Here is a 24,744-nt window from a genome sequence, read left to right on the forward strand (position 1 = left end):
TGGACTCGTGACGCATCCCAAGGAAGATGAGAATCAGCTCCGCAGCAGCACTTGACCCCAGGCCCACTGCCCACCCACGTTCTAAGGCCTGGTGTAATATGAAAACACAGTTCCCTCCTTTCAAAACTCACAGGACCTCAGTGCTCCAGCAAGAAGGACTGGCAGGACTGCAGCCCTTGTACTTCTCCACTACCTGACTCTGCATTTTTGTAGAGTTGAAGATCTTCCTGCTCAGGGCATAGTCCACCCAGTTTGTTCCAAGTCCCGAGAAGGTTGGTGTTCAGTAACCTGAAGAAATTCTTTTAAAAAATTATATGTAATTCACATGCCATAAATACCACCATTTCAAAATGTAAAACTCTGCTATTTTTAGTATATTCCTACAGTATATTCTCTAAATAAAATACAAAATAGGGCTGGGCATGTGGCTCAGTAGCCCAGTGGACCTGAGTTCAATTTCTGGGAACATAAGGGCCATCTCAGCCTCCAGAGAAGGCCAGTTTCTCTGTACCTTTGCTCTGCACCAGCCGCTGGAAGCCGCAGACCTGGCAGATGCTCTGCACCCACTTCCGCATGTCCTCATTGGTCTGTGCCACAAGGTAAAAGGTGCGATCCCCGGTCTGAACGCCGAACACAAAGCCACCTGGCAGCCCCTTCTCCTGAAAGGTCACGTAGGCATGCACCTGCTCACAGAGGTCCAGGTTGATGACCCGCAAGGGCTTCTGGGACTGGTCATGCTTGTAGTATTCCAGGACAGCTGGGTCACTGCCTTCCTGGCTGCTCCTGAGGACAAACCAGCGTCTCCTCCAGGCCTGAACCCACCAGGAAGGAGTAAAAACAAGTAAGAAATTCACTCATTATTTCAAAGGTTTTTGTCCTAAAATTGGTTTTGAGACAAGGTCTCCCTAAGTTGCTCAGGCTGTCCTGGGGGTTGTATTCCTCCTGCCTTCTGAACTGCTGGGATTCCAGCCGTGGTCACCACCCACCATGCCAAGGGCTTCCACATTTTCCTGGGTCTCTAAGTTAAGACGAGGGAGTGTGGAACCTGCAGTCTGCTCATGGCACCAAACCTCTCCTACCCTAGAGAAACAACACTGGCTTGACATGAGGGAATGGTCCTCTCCAGCTAAGGCCCAATTGCTCTAGTCCTCTTCACAGGAAATCCATTTTCTACACTACCAGTCCTTTGAATGACAATGAACTTTTCATCACAAGGATGAATACCAAAGGAAACTGGCAAACATTTTTCAATTTCAAAAAGATAAGCGCTCTCATAATTCCCATCCATTGGCAATACTCTTCAGAATAAAGAGGTAAGGGAGACACTTTCCAGTGAGGGCAAACAGATGACTTGCCACCAGCAAACCTGCCCCATGGAAGGGTCAGAAGAAGTCTCTGTCCAGAAAGGACTGATCAGAGGAGGGACTAGCAGGAAGAAAGCACCCAGCAAACAGAAGTGTGTGTTGACATAACAGGCGCTCCTCTCCACAGGTCTTATCACTCTGGTTTAGTGATTAAGGCAAAAGCCACAACACCATTTGATGTAGGAAAAAGCTTAGGACCAGGAAACATGGAGCAAAGAAATCCCTATCGAAATCACATCAAGACTTTTTGGACAAAAACAACATCACTGCCAGCTTTGTATTGATAAGGCACAAGAATGACAACAGCTAAAATAGTTTAAAAACAAGAATAAGCTGACTCATCCCATCTCCACAGGCATAAACACCAACCAGAGGTAGAGAGACAGGGTCAATAGACTGAAAAAGAGCACCAGGGGAGCCAGAGAAATGTGCCAGACAACTTAGCACAAAGCCAAGAGAGCCATTCAGTGAAGGAAAGGCAGCTTGGTCCACAATGGGAATCAGGGGCAACAGGTGTCATCCACTAGCCAAAGGAAATGAGCTAAGTCACAATCCTAAGTCACAACTATTAAAGTGGGCCACGGACCTGAGAGAAAACACAACACAGAGGCACAGGGTGTTGGTCAGCTCCTGTCACTGTGACCAAGATACCTGAGGAGGGCAACTCTGAGGAGCAAAGGCTCATTTTGACTCATGGTGGCAGAGTGTGGTCAGCCAACTCCACTGCAGAAACCTCCTGGTGAATGAGCATGAAAGAGGAAAGGTGCTCAGCTCTTGGCCTCCAGGAAGCAGGCAGAGAGAGAGAGACAGAGAGACAGTAAGGGACATTACAGTCCTCCAGGCCACACTCTGGGACCCACTTTCTACAGGCAACCTGACGTGCTTCTCATTTTCAACACCTCCCATGACTTCCACTCCAGTCATTAGTTTATGTTTTATTGTTGGTGCTGGAGATGGAAACCAAGGCCTCACACGTGCTGTGCTGGTGTTCTACCATGAGCTATAAACCAGCCTGCTCCATTCAAATTATTAGTCTATTAGGAGGGTTAACCCACTGGTGGAAGTCAGGGCCCTTGTAATCCAGACTTTTCACCTCTTAAAACTTCAGCACTGCCACCTGAGCTTTGGGTGACATTTGAGACCCAAACCATGACATTTATGAAAACAAAACTAAAGTAAATGGGGAAATCTTTAGAATCTATGGTTAAGCAAAACATTCCCAGATTTGGCAATGAAATGAAACCTAGAAAAGGGAAGATGAATACATTAACAAACTTCTGTTCAGTGAAAGTCCTGATTCAGTGGATAAAAATATAAGTTACGGACTGAATGAACATGCCTGTCATTCCAAAAATGTGGGAGGCTGAGATAGGAGGATGGCCTAAGGCTCAATTCAAGGCCAGCCTCCACAACTTCCTGAAACCCCATCTTAAAAATAAAAAAAATACATATATACTGGGGATGTAAATCATTTGTAAATTGCCCTAGGGTTCAATTCTCAATACCCCCCACTAAAAGAAAAAAATATATAAACTCCACTTTGAGCAAAGTACTTCTGTTTTGAATATATAAGATATTCTCAAAACTCAACATAAAACAAACACAAACAATCCTTAAAGAAAAAGGCAAGACTTGAGGGCATTATGCTCAAAGAGAATACAGTCACAAGGAATGTGTTCAATGTACTTTGCCATAGGATTCCTTAAGATGAGTGGGTCAATGTCAAGCCATGAGATGGGTCCGTCCATGGACCAAGATACCACTTAACAAAGAGAAAATACACTGCAGACACACAGCAGCTTGGACAAGTCACCAGAGTCTCATGCAGAAACATCTGAGAGGAAACAGGATAAAACTAGAAGGCGCTGCTCACGGGATGAAAAATACTGAAATAACAAAGTTGAATGGTCCAAGCACAGAGCCAACAGCAGCTGTGAACCACTGGAAGTGACCACAAGGCATGGGCAAGAGGGCTGGACCCTGCTCCCTGCTGAAACTTCAGCCTGACCTTCCGTGGTGACTCTGGCACCCCGCCCTGGAAATCCACACTTGGCCTCCAAAACCCTCCATGTGAACTTTGAAAGTGGCTGCGTTTCCAGGGAGACTGGACCCACCTACCGTCCGCCCATTCCCCAGCACCCAGTACCCGCCTGCACTCACACAGAGTCGCAGCTTCTTCTCTGGGGGCGATTTCCTCAGCCAGCCGGAGTGCACCGACTGGCTGCTGTCCATGCTGCCCGCGGTGGTAGACCTGAGCGCACAGCCAGTTGCAGAGGCTGGGAGAGGAGACCTGGGCTTGCTTGTGTGCTCACTACCCACGGAAGTCCTCCGCACCTCGACCCCCGATCAGCTGCCTCATGCACGTCTAGAGACCTCCAGGCCTTCCACGGAAATGACCCCTTCCCTCTGAGGAGGAGGGGGCGATGCTGAAGGCCCCCTGAGCCTCCAGGGGCGGGGTGGAGTGACTCTGCATTTTCTAAGCCACCTGAATGTTAACCTCGAGTACCCGGTACAACATGAGCACCATGTAACAGCTTAGACAGCTGCAGAGTACCCGGTACAACATGAGCACCATGTAACAGCTTAGAAAGCTGCAGAGTACCCGGTACAACATGAGCACCATGTAACAGCTTAGAAAGCTGCAGAGTACCCGGTACAACATGAGCACCATGTAACAGCTTAGACAGCTGCAGAGTACCCGGTACAACATGAGCACCATGTAACAGCTTAGAAAGCTGCAGAGTACCCGGTACAACATGAGCACCATGTAACAGCTTAGAAAGCTGCAGAGTACCCGGTACAACAAGAGCACCATGTAACAGCTTAGACAGCTGCAGAGTACCCGGTACAACATGAGCACCATGTAACAGCTTAGACAGCTGCAGAGTACCCGGTACAACAAGAGCACCATGTAACAGCTTAGACAGCTGCAGAGTACCCGGTACAACAAGAGCACCATGTAACAGCTTAGAAAGCTGCAGAGTACCCGGTACAACAAGAGCACCATGTAACAGCTTAGACAGCTGCAGAGTACCCGGTACAACATGAGCACCATGTAACAGCTTAGAAAGCTGCAGAGTACCCGGTACAACATGAGCACCATGTAACAGCTCAGACAGCTGCAGAGTACCCGGTACAACATGAGCACCATGTAACAGCTTAGACAGCTGCATGGTCTGGCTGGGGCGGAGGTGTGTGATAAGTCAGGTGCACCCAATCCATCTTTCCCTAGAGGTTGGTCTTCTGCATACCCCTGGACACTTTTGCAACATTTTTGCAACAATCAAGACTGGCAGTTAGTTGGGGATAGGTCACATTAATTCAGAAGCTCCTCTGGGTCTAATTTCCTTAAACAAAAAGTCCTGAATTGTTGATTACAATTCCACGTGGAAACAGAGAGTCTTGGAGGGATAGTGTGGCTCCATGTCTTCTGGGTTCACATTCTCCTTCTCTGGCTCTCCCACCCGCAATGCTACTGTGAAATGAACCTCCATTTGCCATCCATTTTAGTCTTTAGAGGATTGAAATGAAGCCAAGAGAATTATTTTTTAACAGAGTAGGGAGGTCTGAACTGATCCAATGGGACAAACACCATTTGCAACCTGCAAAGCTGACTTTGTAACCAGTTGAGTTGTTTTTGAACCTTGCATCTCTTTTCTGATTGTAAATGCCTCCTGATCCTCTGGCCCTATTCTTCGGCTTTTGTGCTGCTGGATTGTGAATTGTTCTTAAAAAAAAAAATCTTGTTCAATAAATTGCTTTGCTTCACTTGGTGAAGTTTCTTCATTTAAAAATCACTTTTGGATGTTTATTATTTTATTTTTTGCCAACCTTTCCCATCTCTCCTCCCTTCTCTCTGCAGCTTGTGGTAACTATTAGTCTACTCTGAACTTGTGTTATTCTTCCTTCTTAGATATTTTTAGAATTTTACTCATCTAAATGAACTTTGGAGTTTTACACAAAGTGCTCACTTTTTAAAGAAATCATGTTGGGATTTTAAAAGAACATGTATGAAGCTATACAAATTAATTTGGAAAAAATACTTTGTAACAAAAGTATATATTCCTTATTACTCAGCCATAAAGAAAAATGAAATTGTGGCGTTTGCTGGAATGGATGTGTCATGGGGAGGCACTCCAGGAAGCACACTAAGTTTGAATTTCAAATCAAAAGAGAGTTTTATTTACCTGCCCAGGGACTGTCACCCACCACAGAGACTCAACCTCTGTGGGAGGACAGCAGCTTTCTGGTCCATCCAAGAAGAATATAAGCACAAAACCTACAACTTAGTGACTTGCTGATCGTCATGTAAGCTAGCCAATCACAGAAATCAAAACATTAATATGAGGGACCTGTGGGCTCTAGGCAGGACTGGAAATTTCCAGTCAGCAAGCAGTGATAAACAGAAGCACTAATAAGTATCTGAATAAGAAATAAACATATAGAAATAAATGTTTTATGTATGTTTTTTATGTATCATAACCAGTTAGGAAAAAATGCATAGGTAAAAACATTGCCTTCATAACAGCTACAGCAAATTTATAATACATTAAAAATTTTTATTGATCTATAAAAACATTATAAATCTTTTTGCTGCGATGTTTAATAGACCACAAGACCTCATAGGAGGGAGGGCACAGGTCTGGAGAGGAATGCCGTAAATATTTGGGTTTTGCTTAGTTGTGACAGGGTCTATGTTGCCCAGGCTGGCCTTGAACTCCTGGGCTCAACTGATCCTTTTACCTCAGCCTCCCAAGCAGCTGGAGCAACAGGCATGCAGCACCATGCCTGGTTAATAAGCCTTTCATGGCCCTGATTCTGTTGTATATTTTCTTTATAGATAACTTCTTACTTTTTATAGGTTAAAAAATACTAGAAAGGTCAAGCAGCATAGGCCTTCTCTTCATTACCCAACCCCAACTTAAGCCTCTGGAGATGGGGCTACCCAGGGGACTCCGCTGCACAGCCAGATGTGGCAGTGACTCAGAAGCCACTTCTCGCAGAACAGAGACCTCTGAATTTCTTAGCATTTCTGCCAAGGAACAGATTTCAAATAAACACTTAAGACTTTTTTAATGATTCAAACTATTGAAGAAGCTGTACTTACACAATTTCACAGAATAGTTTTGTGCAATACTGTCTGAATTATTTTCCTCTATAGTGAAGCTGCATAAAAGATTCTACAGCAACCCAGCTGCTAAAAAGTGAAACAGAGATAATATAGTCATTTAAAATATACCTATATAATTATTATGCTTAATGTAAAACAAAACACATACAAATAATTGTTTCTAATGGCACTACTACAGGCAAGGCAAAAGCTCTTTCTTGAAAAGTGACAAAAAATCTTTATTTTTATGTAAAAAGCACAAATATACAATTGATGGTGAGCATATGTGGGTATAAAAATTTCAACAAAGAAGCCCAAAAATTTAAGAAAAAAAAAGTGTTTCAATGAGGATTTGGTGGTTGAGACATAATGAACAAATCTGTGAAGAAATTCTATTTATGATCTTTAAATATCAACGTCAGTATAAGACCAGAATTACATGAAAGTTTCTGTAAATAGATGGATTTTGCAATAATTAGTATTTGCCAATTTTGCACAAAGAAGTAAAATACTGAGATTGAAAAATAAGTTCAATATCAGGCTGGGGGTGGGTATGAAGCTCAGTGATAGAGTGCATGCATGAGGCTGAGGATAGCATGCATGGGTTCAATATTACAAAACAAAACCAGTACCAAAAAAAGTACAATGCTTTTCTTCAGATTAAGGCAAATGACAGCCCACTTTACCACATTATTTCAATGTGAACTGGTCTCTTCCCTGGATCCTCATCATGCCTGTATGTACATCATCTTTTGTCTCATAAAGTTTAGGAAAAGGTGGTTGCCCAATTTCATCATCTTATTCTCCTGTCTCAATAAAGCTAGATCAAAATACCAAATACAAAAAGAAAGTTCCCAAGAGCTCAAAACAAGTTATCTTGATAACAATTGTGGTTATAAACATGCAGAATTACAAGCTGGAAAACGATCTACTTTTTCCTTAAGTACCTATAAATCCCCAATGTCTGGAAATTACTGCTGTCACATTGTTCTTTCTATTCAGGAGACCCCTCCTATTACAACTGAAGTTTACTTGGTATTGCTCCTCCTTCAGTAGAAGAAGAGTACTCAGAGTTATTTATTAAACTGACCATCTCTTACTCTGAGAAGGAAACTAGAAACATTATCACAAAAGGCTGAGACTGACTTGTTGCTCATGTTTTCTAATAAATGTGACATGTGGCCCCAGAGTCAGTGAAGACTACCCAGTCACCACCCAGTTACCAGCTCATTATGATCCCTCTCTCCACCTTAAGCCACTTTGATAAGCGGGAGAATAAGGAACACACACTTGAGCACACAATCTGATCTCTGCAACCTGAGGCCGGACCAGCAACCTACCCTTCTGGGGAGCTAAGTGTTCCTCTCTACTTCCTGTCACTGTCTTTCTTGCAGCCACCCTGCCCTAAAGGACTTGCTCCATCACAGGAGCAAACTGAGGGAATGCAACAGAGAACAGCTGGTGAAGGCTCCAGGAGATGCAAAGCAAAGTGCCCGAGCCCATATGCCCTTTGCAGGAAGGAAGGTGGGGAAGAGAGAGGCTGCCCTGCACCACCACTTTGGCTCCTGGGAATATGCCACACCAACCTACAAAAGAAAAGGAAGATTTGGTTTTTATGTTTGATATCAAGAATCTCTAGTCACATAATTGGACCAAAAGTTCCCTCTGGAAACCATCTCAGCCTACATTTTACCTTACAGCAGTGGAGAGATGTCACCATCTGGACCTGCCTAAGCTAAACACAGTCTCCCAATTAAAGAATTTCAGGAGGAATACAGGACTCCCAGATTCTGTTCCACTGTTTTTCTCACTACAGTCGTCCCCTCATCCACAGTTTCAGTGCTCACTGGTTAAATAAAACTTGAACATATTAATAGGAAATTCCAGAAATAAACAATTCACAAGTTTTAAGTTATGCTGCATTCTGACTGGTGTGACGAAATCTCACCATCTCCTTCCGTCAAGCCCAGATCATGAAGTATTCCTTTGCATAGCATACCCATGCTGCATGTGCCACCTACCCATTAGTCACTCAGTAACCATATCCATTACAGAATTGGTATTGCAGATGCTTGTGTTCAAGCAACCATTAATGGCCCCAAAGTGCAAACTATTAAAGTGGATTGTTATTATTATTATTATTTTACTTGTTATTATTAGTCGTTTACTGTGACTAATCTATAAATTAAACTATCATAAATATTAATGTACATGGAAAAACCCAGCCTATATACAGAAGTTTTCACTTGGGGTCTTAGAACATATCACCCTCAGGTTAGGGGGAGTACTATAAAGTCATTCTGATTCCTTAACTAAGGAAAATTTTTAGAAAGTAAAAATGTAAAAATGCATTGCTTTAACTTCTGAAATCAGAAAGCTTACAAGTGATTGTCAGTCATGTCATGTGTGAGACTGATATAAAACTGCAACCACACGGTCATCCTCTCCATTCACTTGCACGGCTTTTTCCACCCTCTGAGTTTGTTTGCTTCCTGTCACAAGTGGATTTTGGTTCTATGAAGATGTGTATTTTTATTTGTTTTGCTTAATACCATATTTCCAGGACCCATCACAGTGCCTGGCACATAATAAGTCTTCAAAAACTACTTATAGGGTGGCTGAATGAATAAATACTTACAGCTTCTCTTAAGGGGAACCACTTCCACTTAAGTGACATTCCTAGACTTCCTGACTGAAACACAGGATCATCATACTCAACAGATAATCCAAAGCCTAGCAAATCGTGTGTGTGTGTGTGTGTGTGTGTGTGTGTTTATTTTTCTCATCCCCCTTTGTCCATCACTGGAACCTACTAGTTTGGCCATTCTGGTTGTGGCATCACACAGTGGACGATGGGCACTGATATTGCAAGAATTCAAAGAGAGGCAGGCCGTAACATGGTGTAAGCAAAATACAGAAGCATGCATTGGGCCTAAGTCTAAAGCAACCAAAAGGAAGGTGTCAGCACTAGACTGAGAACTCCAAGCCCTCTGCTGAAGTGTCTACACCTGCTGAGGATTTAAAATAATTTTCTCATTCCAATACCCAAGACTGACACTAATGCCTGGATTTGGATGCTGTGCCATTTCCAATTTCCCCACATTGATCTTACACAACCACTCTTTGTATGGCTATCTTCCACCTTGTGCTGAAAATCTTAAAACCAGTGATAATTATAAACAACTGGCATTACCCATACTTCATCAGCTTAGGTGACAAAGTATTCTACATTGTGAGTACTGTTCCAAGACACAGTGATTAAAACTCATATAGAACATAACTGCCCCTCTGCCAGTATGCATGGCTTTATTTCTGTATCTAGACACATGCTATTATAAAAGTCTTTCATTGCAGTATTTCGTTTTCAGTAGTCAAATTTTAAAAGGAGAACCATAAGATTATAAACCTTACAATCATGATAACTACTTCTAATATAAGTGATCAAACAAATTCTTAACAAGTAATTTTGTCTTAAATTGTTAGACCAAAGGTAAATACCAAATTGTATAACCAGCAATAAGTAAGTCATTTTCAATGATGTGTAGAGATGCCTTTTATCCCCATATTTTGAAAATATCCATAATTATATTTACAAGCAGAGGTCACAGATATATTTGAACATTTTTTAAAAAGGAAAAATAAGTAGAACACATGTATATTATACTCATATTAAAAAAGAAGTCATGATAAAAACCAAAATAAATATAAACTATTACCTATAATGGAACAGAGAATAAATTTAAAGAAACAGAATCAAAGTCAAGCTTGTTGGAATATATCATGTTATATGTTATTGTTATTAGAAACCTAGAATCTCATTGTTAGAGACAAAATGAAAATATAAAAAATTAAATTTGAATTAACATTCTAAGAATTCATCACTTTTCAAATGTATTTCCTTGTTCTGCCTAATGAAAGGGCTGAGAAGCAATGTTGTCCTAAATTTTGAGATCCTAATGCCAAGAAGCAAGAACACAGGTATTTGTAGTCATATTATATCTACTTTTCCAAATATTTAAACAATTTTATAATAAAAAATGTAAAAAAAAGAACATTGGTGGGCTGGGGAGGTGGCTCAAGTGGTAGCGCTCCCCCGGCATGCACAGGGCGCTGGGTTCCATCCTCAGCACCACATTAAAAAAGAATGAAGATTTTATGTCCACCAAAATCTAAAAATAAATATTTTAAAAAATCTCTCAATTATCTCTCTCTCTCTCTCTCTCTTTCTCTCTCTCTCTCTCTCTCACACACACACACACACACACACACACACACTCATATGCAAACAATCTATTGATTCTGTTTTTCTAATGAACCTTGACTAATACAGAGAGAATAGAGGGAAGTAAGAAAACTAATTTACCAAGTTCAAGAATCACTCTTTCTACTAGTTATTTTAATTCCCCAAGAAACCCTTGAAAGTAAGTTTAATTATTATTATTATAATTTAAGAGGAGAAAAACTGAGTCCCAGAGAAGATAAGAGGTACCTTCCTGTGTAATGGGAAGCCATGCAAAGAACCTTGCATGACGGTGTTCGTGCCTTCTGCCATTCTAGATTACCTGTCCGTGAGAGGCACTGGCCAGGGAAACTTGTATTAGCCAGAGACAGCACTATGCTCCAAAAATGAGAGAGACTCTTTGGATTAGAGAAGGGCAAAAATAAACCTCAGAGTTTTTGTTAGTAAGCTATAATTGTTGCTGTGGTTTTATTAAGCAATATTTTTTCTGACATTGTGCTTGTTTCCAGAGATTATGAGATAGCCCCCCATTTTAAAAACAAAACACAAAAAGTTATTTCTTCATTCCATTAGTGAACTAAGAATGGTTTTTATTTTCTTTCAAGTTTTTTGCCCAATTTTCTTGATGCAGCCCACACATTTTTTGTGTGTGTGTGTGTGTGTGTGAGAGAGAGAGAGAGAGAGAGAGAGAGAGAGAGAGAGAGAGAGAGTTTTTTAATATTTATTTTTTTAGTTTTTTGGTGGGTGGACACAACATCTTTGTTTGTATGTGGTGCTGAGGATCTAACCCCGGCTGCATGCATGCCAGGCGAGTGAACTACCACTTGAGCCACATCCCCAGCTTGCAGCCCCCACACTTGTAAGTTTCACTGAGGCTAGACTAGGACAAACCTTTGTCCTCCAAATGTAGCATGTGTTTCTATTTCAAAGTCTGTGGCCTACGTGTACCTTGGGTAAGAACAATGAATGGAAGAGTTGCCAATATTATAGTATCCTAGGGGAAAAGCAATGTAGACTAATTGTACTCTCTAAATAGTAAAATAAGGAATAGCCTTCTTTTCTCAAAGCCAAAATTATTTCTATATATCTCTAGTATTTAAAAGTTCCCAAGAAAGCATCCCAAATTTATTCTTAGGACTATCGAATATGATGGCCTTAAGGCACCACACTAGAGATAGAAATGAGTTTGAGTGGATGACATCTTATTAAATAGAAAGAGTTTTCTGACATTAATATAAATGTACACTTTCATTGATTTTTTTTGGAGACCCGTCAAAATATTTTAGATGAAAACATGAGTTAGTTAAAATATGATAATAAAATCAAATCTTTTGGACATATTTATGTCACTATATTTTTATTTTGGAACTGGTTTTAAGACTGAACTTAATTTTTATAGCAATGAGTTATCAATTTATTAATTCTGCTGTTTTTTTCTCTTTTGTATTGATCACCAGCAAAACACAAGCTTGCAAGAGGAAGTGTCAATATTTCAGACTAAGCAGAATGGAGGCTACCCCTAACTTTTCTGACCTTAACTTCAGAGAAATATATTTGATAGGAGATATAGAAATCAAAAGAAAATTAGCACAACTGGGCTTAAAATCTGAAAGTAGTATTTAGAGATAAGAAATAAATTTGAGTGAAATGCATCTTAGAATAAAAGAAAAACCAAAATTCCAGTGAAGAAACCAAACCATATATGTAAGATGGAGAGAGTAAAACAATTCATTGGAAAAGCTAAAATTCTAGTAGAAATGAGATTAGAAGGAAAAAGAAGATGCAAAATGGATGGAGATGAAGAGAGGGTCTGTGAGATCTGCACGCTCTGAGAGTGTCCTTGGGCAGGACAGAGGTCCTCCATGGCCTTCAGGTTGGATGAGTCCCCAGGCCTTTCTAACGAAAGAGCAGTACGTGACCAAGTCGCCTATTGTGATTTCCTCATTTCTCTCTAATGATGACACTTTCCAAAAGTTCTTCCTTAGCTCTGTTATTTGGAACTTTTTCCCAGTCACCAAAACTCAAAATAAGTATTAATTGGAGAAACTGTTTTTTTTTTTTATGAAAACAAATGCTGCTCTTTGATGATTCTCTCTATTCACGTTAGTTTCAATGTTTTTACAACTTATTGCTATCTTTCCCCTTACTAAACATGACTATTTTGTTTTAATTAATTTTAGCATTTACATGAAAGAATACTTTGTATAGGTTTATTTATTCAGTGTTTTGACTTTAATAACACTCTCTGGGAATAAAGTTATTTTCCATTATTTTGTTATTGTTGTTGTTTTTCTAAATGAAATTATGCTCTTTTTATGCATGGTATTATATTTGAAGAATGCTAATGCAATAATGAAGCCATAATAAAGCTAATTCATAGCCAAAAAATGTTGTTTAAGCACCCACCAATATTGTGACTCTCTTTTAAGCTACATTTTATGCACTTCCTTTTGTTTGCTGTTATTTATAGGGTCTTGAATTTCCAACTAGACTATAAAATCCTCCATGATAGGGAGAGTATTTTAATGCTTTTATGACCTCCATTGGTATTGGTATAGTGCTCAGTAAAATGTGCATTTGAATGAGTGTGTGCTGAATTGATACAGTTCTTAAACATGCACATAATTGAGGCATGTGACATCTCTGAGTTGCCAAGTTTTTGAGTTAAATGTTACTTAAATTAAAGTAGCTAGCTTCCTTAAAAATGCTAAGATTCTTCTAAAATATTATCATTCCTAATTCAATTTGTTAAAAAAGATGCAGTATTTCAAAAGCCAACAATTTTAGAATATCACTTATTCAATTGCATTTTTGCTATTTGATTTTAGAAATCTTACATAAATCTAATTTATTATAATCTTTTCTTTTTGGCAAAGAATATACATAAAGAGTAAGAATTACATACATTTTGTTTTTGGCAAGAATTCTTACTATATTGGCAAGGTTTAGTTGTTTCTCTTAAGATATTTGTATTTCTTAAAAGCCTCTCAACAAACAATAACAATATGTGAATTATGTGAAACTGAAGTTCATTCTGTATGTTGTGTATAGATTTTCTGCTCATACACTAAAATACTTGCTGTCCTCAGCACATTTGTACTGGCTCTGCTGCAATGTAAACCTTTGGTATCTCTCAGTTTTCCTAAACATTTTTTAAGTGTTTTTTTGTTCTAGCTCAGAATTCTCTTTTTGTGTGTCAAAGATCTTGACTTAGAATTTAAAAAATGGGTAAGAATTATAAAAACTTTCAGAACCATGTTGTTTTAGAGATTTATTGGTTAAAAAATTAACTTTTTAGTACTCAAAGCTACTCTTTTGTTAATATTTACTTTTTAGGTGTAGATTGACAGAACACAATAGTGCTGAGGATCAAACCCAGGTCCCACCCGCGCTAGGCGAGCGAATCTCAGCCCTCAAAGCTACTTTTTATGTGAAGTTGCCTGTGTGCTTCTCTCCTTCTCTCCTTCCCTCACTGAATCTTGATTTCTATGTTATCTATTTGTCAAACCATCAGACTTTCATCTATTTAATAAAAATAGTGTAAATGAAATGTTAGTTTTGGTATAATTAGTTGGTACCTTAATAATTTTAAAGAATTTTTATCAATTTCTTTTGGTATTTATGCTTGCAAAAAATAACATTGACTTTAATACAAATACTATTAACACTGTGAAAATGATGAATCCACATAATAAAAAATTTTGTGTTCACTTTTATGTGCAAAATACAATAATTAAACATTTTAGGGTAGTTTGTCAGGGCTAGTCTGTAAATTTTCACCCAGGAGATGAGGCCTGAACATATTTTGAAGCAACTGTGTTCAGGGAAGTGAAAATATAATATACTAGAATTATGTGTAGAGGGTAAAGAGATCAAGAAAGTTCAGATCTGTCATTATTTAGAGTTAGACTTTATCTTTTAGTTGGTATAGAATTTCAAAAAAATTAAAAGACAAAAAATTGAAAATTGAACAAGACAGTACAGTATGGAAATTGAAAATTGAACAGGACAGTATGTGATGCATATTGGAAGGTAATAAGAAAGATAATTCTTTTTGTTCTTTTTAGACAATTTCTAGGGTGGCTCATGGGCCTCAGGAGGAGAGATCAGAGTAAGGTGTAATTACATCATTTATTAAAAAGAAATAAGAACTCAAGAGAGAAGGAAGGAGTTTAAATTTACCTAATAAAATACCTTTGTTAGCCTTTTTTGACAACAGATAAATAATGTGCAGATGTAGTGACAAGGTGTAGAGCAAGGCACATCTCCCACACCAGCCACGTGAACACCCAATAATCATCACACTTATGAACCAAAAGGATCTTTATTCTATTTTTATAAGTTATAATAAAGATTGTAGTCATGATGAAATAAATGATTAAAATTTAATTCATTTTATATAGATCATAAAATCCATGCAATCAATTATATCTTGGTTAGTATAACAGATTGAATCATATCATAACTTTATCATAATCATATCATAAATTCATGATATATAAAGAAATTTGATGTCAGGAAAATATCTAAAAGAATGGTCTGAATACTTCTTTTCTGGTATTTTTTCCATTTTTCTGAACCTTTCATTCTGTTATAATTCAGTTATCAATTTCATTTATCAATGGACATGTATGCAGTTCTAACATATATTTCAAACTAAATGTATTTTAGAAGTTCACTTGAAGTATGCACTTTAGTGTAAAACAGGAAGTTGTATAAACTTATCTATGTCCTTCTCGATTCTGACCATCCATATTGCTATTCTCCTTTCAGTACTCAGAATCAAACTAAATATCTCTGTTTAATCTTTGTCAGTGCCAGATTTAGTATTTGTGCCATTTAGTATTTGTGTTCTATCAAGTTTCTTAACCTTTTTGAGGCCATAGATTCCTTCTGTGAATTTTGCTTAAAAATATTTACATCATAAAGTAGTTTTGAGACTTGGATAAAATAAAAAATTATTTAGAATATATAGTGCCTCAAAGAGATGCAAAGTCTACATGTCAATAATATCTTGGTGTATCTTTAATATTACTTGTTTGGATTTTAAATCCTATCAGAAATATGTTTTAAAATTTATTTTTATAAAAGAGAAAAAATCTAGCAGTGACAAAGATTGAGCATAGATGAATTTTAATAAATTTGAAATTTTTAATAAAAAATTTATGTGTTATCATCATAGGTTGTTTTCTCTGTATGGTTTACCTTGTCAAATTAAACAGCTAAAATTGATATCCCTAAATATGAAATAATAGCCAACTGTGGCTCTACAGTGATCTTTAAAGAATGTTATAATGAATGATGTTCTTATTAAGATAGTATGTCCAGACATCTATGCTAATTTTCGATTTTGAAAGCCAAGATGAAGAGCACATGCATTAAATTTGACATTAGGATAGGATACTTTTTCCTCAGTTTGCCCTTGTTTTAAATAAACTATTCCCCTCCCACTGTGGCAAAGATGTGTAGAATTTATTCATACTTTTCTAACAATTGAGTGGTAGAGAGCCAAATCAAATTATTACTCAAATAACTCAGCAACAAATTTCTTACAATTTACAATTAAATGATAATTGGCAAATTGCTTTAGCTGGTTATTCTGGAACTCTAAGTATTCAATATCCTAAATCTAAAGTCTTTGAATTTTTTAGAAAACATTCTATAATATTAGTAAACCCTATTTCTTCGATTCCTCTTTCTGGTATTAATCCAGAGAGCAAAGTAATAGTGAAACTAAACTCATGTGCTCAATTATTCTTCAGTGAGCTTAAGCTGTTAAGAAAGCCAAAGGAAAGAAACCAGATGAGTCCTGTGGTCAGTATTATCTATAATTTCTCAACCTATCTGACAGCCATGGGTTTAGTTTCACATTGCCCATTCCTATGAAGGAGAATGATTTGGATACAGCAATTCTACATTTTAGATGGGGAAACTTCTCGGAATCATGCTTTATTTAATATCTTTAACTGTTAAATACTTGGTTTTTTCTTTGAGTAAATGAGTTAGTGCTTTGGTATTCATTTTTCACAGTTTGTTACACATGGTAAGGAACACATTTTTCCAACTTTTCCATCTGAACAGAAAGTATTTCTTTCCAGGTCCAGTTCAATGCCATCAGGATTCTGATTGGTCCTGTCTGTTATGTGCCCAGCCCTACGGCTACAGAAAAAGGGAGAAGAGAGTTACATGGGTCCTCCTCCATTTCCGCATACTCTTGGAGCTCCTCTGTGTTGTGATCTCTCCAGGAGTGCAGTTGGACATCTTTGTTAGCACAAGGCTTCTAGAGAGTAAGTTCTCTTAAAGTTACACCTAGAGTTAGCACAGTGCTTCTTCTTATATATCCCAGAGACCAAATCACTCAAAGGCCAATGCATTCAGGGAAAGGTGATACATCCTCCTGTTCTTTTTTTTTAATATTTAGTTTTTAGTTGTCATTGGACACATTACTATTATTTATTTTTATATGATGCTGAGGATCGAACCCAGGGCCTCGCACATGCTAGGTGAGCATTCTACCACTGAGCTACAACCCCAGTGCCATACTCCAGTTCGTAATGAGAGATATATTTGAAAAATTGTAGCCATTTTGGATTTATCATACCTACTCATACTAGAACTAAAAATTTACTTTTCCAGGATTCACTGGAGACTATTTGAGTCCAGACAACATCCGCTTAGGTGTATTGTTTCCAGACTGGCACAGACACGTGGTAGTGTGGCCTGGGAGGACAATCAATAGAACTGCTTCCTTTACTCATGTATTGTAGTCATGCAGAGGCAGCTTTTGGATTTCTCTTTCAAGGAGGTTTGCTGCCTAGTACTAAGGAGTGCAGATGGCAGCCTCTATCTGTCAGCACCATCAGCCTCTGCCTCAGTTGTAGAGAGCTTTTCCCCCAGCATCATGCTTTTTCTGGGCAGCCCACATCCAGCAGTGAGGGAGGCAGGAAGATGATGGCCTGGACACTTTGGTCCAGCCATTTCCATCTAAGTAAGATAATACTTACTAGTGACACTTATTCCAGAACTCTCTACTGGCTTATACAGGCTCTGTCAGGTTATGTTGAAATTTCACTTCTTCTACTGCCAAATACAAAATTTTTTCTCTTCCTTTACAGATCCTCAATGAACAGGTTATACACAGACAGTCACAGACTGTGCTTCCAGAGTATGTGGCCTGTGACACACTTCAGCAACTATTTGCCCATACCTAGGTAAGCACACATGTATGTGTATATAAACACACACATGTGCATACACACTCAAGGCATGCAATTATACATGTATACATACACACATATAAAATGCATAGCACATATACACATATATAAAACACTCACAGACTGACAATTATTTCCAGAAGGAAAAATTTTCATCACTGAATAATAATAGCTTCCGTTCAATGAAAGAAACTAATTGTCTCACATAAAACAAAACACTTGGCAAAAGAATGGTGAGAGGCTTAGGCTGAAGGACCCCAAATATAAAGCCATTTTAAATCCTCAAGGGCTGGGAGTAAAGCTTACTGAACACATGCAAATCTCCCCTAGATCACAATCCAATCATTTCTCATTACTGTACAAGTTTCTCAATGGGCAGCTAAAATCCCAAGCAATAGTGCAGAGAAGGTGTTAAAAACTGAAAGACCCCCGAGACCCCAACCCAGAATGGAACACGCGAGTCACTGGATGCAATCAGCAGGAGGAATTTATTCACATAGGCGCCTATGGATGCAAAGCAGAACCTCAGCCGTGGCTTAGGCAGCTTGCATGCATGGGCTCGGGGTTACAGGATTTTTATAGGTTGCAAGGGATAAGATTCCAACTTAGCACAGTAACAGTTATTTCATTGGCCCCCCCATGACAGCTTGGCACAGTATCAGCTATTTCATTGGCCCCCTCTCAAGCTCCCCTAAAAGTGGTCACAGGGGGCAGAGTGGGTTTGGAGACCCCACCCATGTGCTCCTATTTTTGTCCTCTTTTGCTCAAGTCTGCCCCTCTGGAACATCTCGTGGTTTCTTAACTGTCTGGGACATCTTGCGGTTTTGACATGAGGGTATTAACGTATGGGTTACAACATGGGGGGTGTGGGGCATGGGTTGCGGTTAGGAGGAAGCATCTTGTGACTGCAGAGCAAAACGTTATATTTCTTAACATTAAGCTTAAGGCTTTGAGGCTGGGGTCTTTCATTCCCCCCTTTTCTTTTATCAGGGATATAATCTTATATCCATAGATCTGCCTGTTCGGGTTCAGATTCAGCCTGTTGTTGAAGCAAGTGATATTGCTGGGTAAGGACCATGGTTTGTACCACAGAAAGCCTGTCTTTTATAAACTGCATCAATTTGTTAAAAATACAGGGTCCAAACGTTAAGATCAACAGCAAGAGGATCAAGGGTCCAGCTATGGTAGACAATAGAGTAGTTAGCCATGGGGACTTATTGAACCAGCCTTCAAACCAACTTTGAGAGCTCCGCAGGGATCTTTCCCGTGCATCTAGTCTTTTCTCTGAGTTTTGTCATGGATTCCCTTACTACCCCTGTATGATCTGTGTAAAAGCAACAATTTTTTTTTTTTTTTTAGGGCAGCACAAAGCTCTCCTTCCTTTAAGAACAATAAGTCTAGACCCCGTCTATTTTGCAATATTACCTCTGATAAGGAGGTTAAAGATTTTTCTAAAGCAGTTACAGAGGTTTCTATTGCCCTCAGATCTTGCTGTACTGCGGCTTCTAGGATCCCCAACTGTCTGGGACTTTCGGGGGTGCGGGGGGGTTATACAAGTGGTGCCTGGCAGCTGACATGGGGAGAGCTAGACATAAAGTGAATAAAGTCAGCAGCGAGTGAGTCTTATCTTTAGCGGGTTTTGAGTGCGTTGCAATTTCCATCCTGAAGAGGTGCTGGTGGATTCCAGTGGATGAGCAGTCTTTACATGAGAGGCGTGGATCCAAGCAGAGATGCCGTCCACTTTGACTGCAGTAGGAGTCGTCAGCAGGACAGTGTAGGGTCCTTTCCACCGTGGTTCAAGGTTCTTGCTCTGGTGTCTGCGTACCCAGACGGTGTCTCCGACTTTGAAGGGATGTGGCAGCGATGGGGTTTTAAGTTCCTCTTTGTATGCTGCGGCTAAAGGCTTCCAGACCTCGTTCTGAACCAGCTGCAAGGCACGCAAATGAGTCTGCATAGATGGGGCGAGGGAGGCACAGGTTTCAGTTTCATAAAAGTTAACAGCAGGTGGTGGGGCACCGTACAGAATCTCAAATGGGGTTAGTCCCTGTGGGCCTGGGGTATTTCGGGCCCGATATAAGGCTAAAGGCAGGAGCTGTACCCAGTCTCTAGTGCCAGTTTCAAGCGTTAATTTGGTCAAGGTCTCCTTAATAGTTCTATTCATTCTTTCTACCTGTCCTGAACTTTGGGGTCTGTAAGCACAATGTAATTTCCAATTGATCCCCAATATATTGGCCACCATCTGACTTACCTGGGAAACGAAGGCAGGCCCGTTATCCGATCCAATTGTCCCAGGTACCCCATACCTGGGAAAAATCTCTTCTAATAATTTCTTTGCAACCACCTTAGCAGTTTCATGTCGAGTCGGGAATGCTTCTGCCCATCCGGAGAAGGTATCAACAAAAACTAGAAGATACTTATAGCCATACATACCTGGTTTGATTTCAGTAAAGTCTATTTCCCAATGGGTTCCAGGTTTATGCCCTTTTATTCGAATTCCGATTCCAATCTTGTTTTTACCAGCATTTACCTGGGCACATGCTTGACAATTTTCTGCTGTCTGGCGAAGAAGTTGATCCCTGTTTGGGAGATATAAAGTACCTTCCCCGCGGTCTAAAAGTTCTTTCATCTTTTTAGCTCCAAGGTGTGTGAGTCTGTGTAGGGACTTCACTAGTTGTTTTGCATCTTTAAGGGGCATGATAGTCTTTCCTTGATATTTCCAGGTATTGTCCTCTGGGCTGTAGGTAGCCCCCAGTCTCTGTATGACATTTAAGTCCTTGTCTTCATAGACCCATTGTTCTTCGTGGTTAGCATGCGGTGGGTCTACTTGTTGGGGCAATAGAGTCATTATTAAGAGCTGTGGCCCTAGAGCTGCTTTCTTGGCTGTCTCATCTGCTAATCTGTTCCCTTTGGCCTCTGGAGTGTCTTTTTTCTGATGGCCGGGACAATGCATGATACTTAATTTCTTAGGCAAAAATAAAGCTTTAAGTAAAGCTAATATTTCAGTCTTATTTTTGATTTCTTTTCCTTCTGAGGTTAGTAATCCTTGGCGCTTGTAAATTTCCCCATGTATATGAGCAGTGGCAAAAGCATATCTGCTGTCTGTGTATACATTTAGCTTTTTCCCCTCTGCCAGCTTTAAGGCTTGAGTCAGAGCTATCAGTTCTGCCCGCTGAGCTGACGTCCCGCCCGGAAGCGCACTCGCCCATATTACCTCAGATTCAGTGGTGATGGCCGCTCCTGCTCGTCGTTCTCCGTTGAGCAGATAACTGCTTCCATCTGTATACCAGACTAGCTCCGCATCCTTCATTGGTTGGTCTGTGAGGTCTGGCCGGGTCCCCTGTGTTTCTGCAAGAATCTGCTGGCAGTTGTGAGGATCTGCTTTTTCCGGGAGCGGCAGGAGGGTTGCTGGATTTAATGTCACCAAGGGGCCGAACTGGATCCGGTCAGTATCCAATAACAAAGACTGGTAATGGGTGAGCCGGGCATTTGACATCCAGCGGTCGGGTGGCTGGCGAATTATGGTTTCAATGGCATGAGGGGTTAATAGGGTTAATGGCTGTCCCAAAGTCAGTTTGGTGGCATCCTTAATCAGAAGAGCCATAGCTGCTATCATCCGGAGGCATGGTGGCCATCCGGCTGCCATTGGATCCAATTTTTTTTGACAGGTAGGCTATAGGACGCCTCCAGGGTCCCAGTTTTTGGGTTAAAACCCCTTTTGCATAGCCCTGTTTTTCATCTATAAACAGATCAAAAGGCTTGGTAATGTCTGGCAGGCCTAAGGCGGGGGCTGACAGAAGAGCCAATTTAATTTGTTCAAATGCCAGTTGATGTTCCTCAGTCCAGGTAAAGGAAGTACCTGGTTTAGTCAGTGGATACAAGGGGGCTGCTATCTCAGCAAACCCAGGAATCCAGAGTCTGCAGAAACCTGCAGTTCCTAGAAACTCCCGCAGCTGCTTGGGACTCTGGGGGGTTGGTATATTTGAGATAGTCTCTTTCCTGGCAGCTGTCAGCCAGCGCTGACCATCGTAAAGTTCATAGCCAAGATAGATAACCTTTGTCTGACAGATTTGGGCCTTCTTTGCTGATGCCCTGTACCCCAATAGTCCCAAGGTTTGCAACAATTCTTTCGTACCTGTTAGGCAGTCTTCTTTGGAGGTTGCAGCCAACAAGATATCGTCCACATATTGAAGCATAATTAAGGAAGGGTGTCTTACCCGAAATTCAGCCAAATCCTGGTGCAGAGCCTCATCAAAGAGTGTTGGGCTGTTTTTAAATCCTTGTGGTAGTCTCGTCCAAGTCAGCTGTCCAGAGATCCCTTCCTCAGGATCTTTCCATTCGAATGCAAAAAGGGCCTGACTTTGGGGAGACAGTCTTAGGCAGAAATAGGCATCTTTCAGGTCCAAAACAGTATACCAGGTATGGGTTGGAGGCAAGGTGCTGAGGAGATTGTAGGGATTTGGCACTGTGGGGTGAATGTCTTCTACCCTTTTGTTAACTTCCCTTAAGTCCTGAACCGGTCGATAGTCATTAGTCCCTGGCTTTTTAACTGGTAGCAGCGGGGTGTTCCAGGGCGACCGGCAAGGTGTTAGAATGCCTTGATCTAGGAGGCGTTTGATATGCGGCTTGATGCCTTGGTAGGCCTCCCTTGACATAGGATATTGTTTAATATTAATAGGAGTTGCAGTGGCTTTTAGCTGTATGACTAGTGGAGGTTGTTGTCTAGCCATTCCCATTCCTCCAGTTTCTGCCCAGGCCTCCGGGTAGGAACTAAGCCAATAGTCCATGTTTTTAATAGGTAGTGAGGACTTATCAAAAAGTTTGTATTCATCTTCTAGTTTGAAAGTCAATACATGCAAGGGGGTCTGGTTTGGCCCGGTAATAGAGACACCCCCGTCCTTGAAATAAATTTGGGCCCTCAATTTGGTTAACAGGTCTCTTCCTAATAGTGGATACGGACAATCAGGCACATGTAGAAACGAATGAGAAACCTTACCTGTGGCAAGGTGTACTTCTCTTTCGGTAGTCCATCGGTATGGTTTGTTCCCGGTGGCACCTTGGACCCATGTTGTTCTGTGGCTTATGGGTCCTGGTGCTTGCGTCAGCACTGAGTGTTGGGCTCCCGTATCCACTAGGAAGGTTACAGGTTGCTCCCCTACTTGTAGGGTTACCCGGGGCTCAGGGGGGAGCTCCTGGCCCTGACTCCTTCAGTCTTCATCTAATGCTAGTAACTGCGAGGCCCGATTTGCACCTCTTCTAGGGTTGGGGGGTCTCTTTGGGCAGTCTTTTACCCAGTGTCCTTTTTCCTTACAGTAGGCACATTGGTCTCGGTCTACACGGGGCCTGCTCCGTTCCCTGTCCTGACTCACTTTGTCTCCCTGACGTCCTGCCTGAACTACAGTGGCCAATATTTTGCTTAGTTCCCTGTTACGCTTTCGATCACTTTCTCTTTCCCTTTTGTCTGACTCTTCTCTAAGCTTAAGGTCTCGTTCTTCTTGCATCTTCCTGATTCTATTCTTTTGTTCCTCTGGAGTTTCTCTCTTGTTAAATATCTTTTCTGCTTCCTTCAGCAAATCTGTTAGAGAGAAATCCTGCAAATTATCCAGTCTTTGCAACTTAGTTCTGATGTCTGGGGCAGATTGCCAAATAAATGTCATAGAGACATTTTCTTTCTGGTCCTCACTATCAGGATCGAAGGGAGTGAACCTCCGATATGCCTCCTTTAGTCTTTCTAAAAATGCTCTTGGGCTCTCCTCTGTTCCCTGAATAGTTTGTCTTACCTGGGCCAAATTAATGGGCCGACGCCCTGCTCCTTGGAGACCCGCTATGAGTAACTGGCGATAGAGACGTAGGTGGTTCCTACCTGCTTCAGTGGTATAGTCCCAGTTTGGCCGGGTTAAAGGAAAAGCCTCGTTAATCAAATTTGGGAGTTGGGTAGGTCGCCCATCATCCCCTGGTACATTTTTGCGAGCTTCCAAAAGAACTTTTTGTTTCTCCTTGGCTGGTGAGTCACTAGAATAGATTCAATCAGAGAGGTTAAAGCTACAGGGTCTTTAGCAAAGGAAGGATTATGAGTTTTCCAGTTATAAAGGTCAGAGGCTGAGAATGGCCAATACTGATATTGGCCATTGGGACCCCCCATTTGCCGCAGGGGGAGAACTCTAGAAGTGTCCCCTGGTGCAGTGTGATCCCGTCGTCCTCGGAGCTGTCCCACCATGGGGGATGGATCTGGGGGAGCACTGGCTGTTGGACCCTCTTGGTCATCTTCTTCTTCCTCCGAGGAAGGTGGATTGGACCCAAGGGCTGGCAAGGGCTGGGGCTGATAAGGAGGAGGCTCATCAGCTAGCAGGTCAATTAGGGCTGAGTCTTCTGGTGGCAAAACCTTCTTTGGTGTTGCCCTTGGCTTAGTCAAAGTTTCAGATTTGTCGAGAACAGGGTAAAGTTGGGAGGTTTGAGGGGGTAGAGGTGAAGGAGGAGGAGGAACTGGAAGGAGAGGAGCAGAGGGCTCGAGGGGAGAAGAATGAGAAGGGGATTTAGGAGGAGAGAAAGGAGCCACCCAGGAGGGTGGTGTGGAAGCTAAATCTTCCCAAGTAATAATATAGGGTATTTGATCAGGGTGTCCCTGAGGACCTTGGATGAAGATCCGAGACTTCACCTGTAAGATAGAATCAATGTTAAAGGTTCCTTCAGGAGGCCAGCTGGTATTGAATGTAGGCCATTCTGAGGCACAGAGAGTTTTCCATTTCTTCTTTTTGACCGTCACGGACAAGTTGTTTGCGCGCTTTTGGACGTCCTGCCAATGATCTAGAGTAAGGC

General features: G+C 40.8%; 1 protein-coding gene and 1 pseudogene across 1 annotated transcript; both read right to left on the reverse strand.

Moving 5' to 3' along the window:
• Positions 1-14,927: 14,927 nt before the first annotated feature.
• LOC120885115 (small nucleolar RNA U13) lies at positions 14,928-15,036 on the reverse strand (annotated as a pseudogene).
• A 4,701-nt stretch (positions 15,037-19,737) lies between these two features.
• Positions 19,738-22,906, reverse strand: LOC144369325 (uncharacterized). Its single transcript, XM_078028929.1, has 2 exons — positions 20,362-22,906; positions 19,738-19,879 (listed from the first exon to the last, which is right to left on the reverse strand). Exons 1-2 carry the CDS (start codon positions 21,572-21,574, stop codon positions 19,803-19,805), a joined length of 1,290 nt encoding a protein of 429 aa, XP_077885055.1. The 5' UTR covers positions 21,575-22,906; the 3' UTR covers positions 19,738-19,802.
• Positions 22,907-24,744: the final 1,838 nt, after the last annotated feature.

Source organism: Ictidomys tridecemlineatus, chromosome 12 (genome assembly GCF_052094955.1).
Source record: "Ictidomys tridecemlineatus isolate mIctTri1 chromosome 12, mIctTri1.hap1, whole genome shotgun sequence".
NCBI classification, from domain to species: Eukaryota; Metazoa; Chordata; class Mammalia; order Rodentia; family Sciuridae; genus Ictidomys; species Ictidomys tridecemlineatus.

Bases quoted from the DNA above. Each gene is read 5' to 3' on its own strand.
- LOC144369325 (XM_078028929.1), bottom strand. From the start codon at position 21,574: ATGGCAGCCGGATGGCCACCATGCCTCCGGATGATAGCAGCTATGGCT. The intron at 19,880-20,361 runs GTATGTATGGCT...CCATCTATGCAG, and splicing joins CTTTACTGAAATCAAACCAG to ACTCATTTGCGTGCCTTGCA.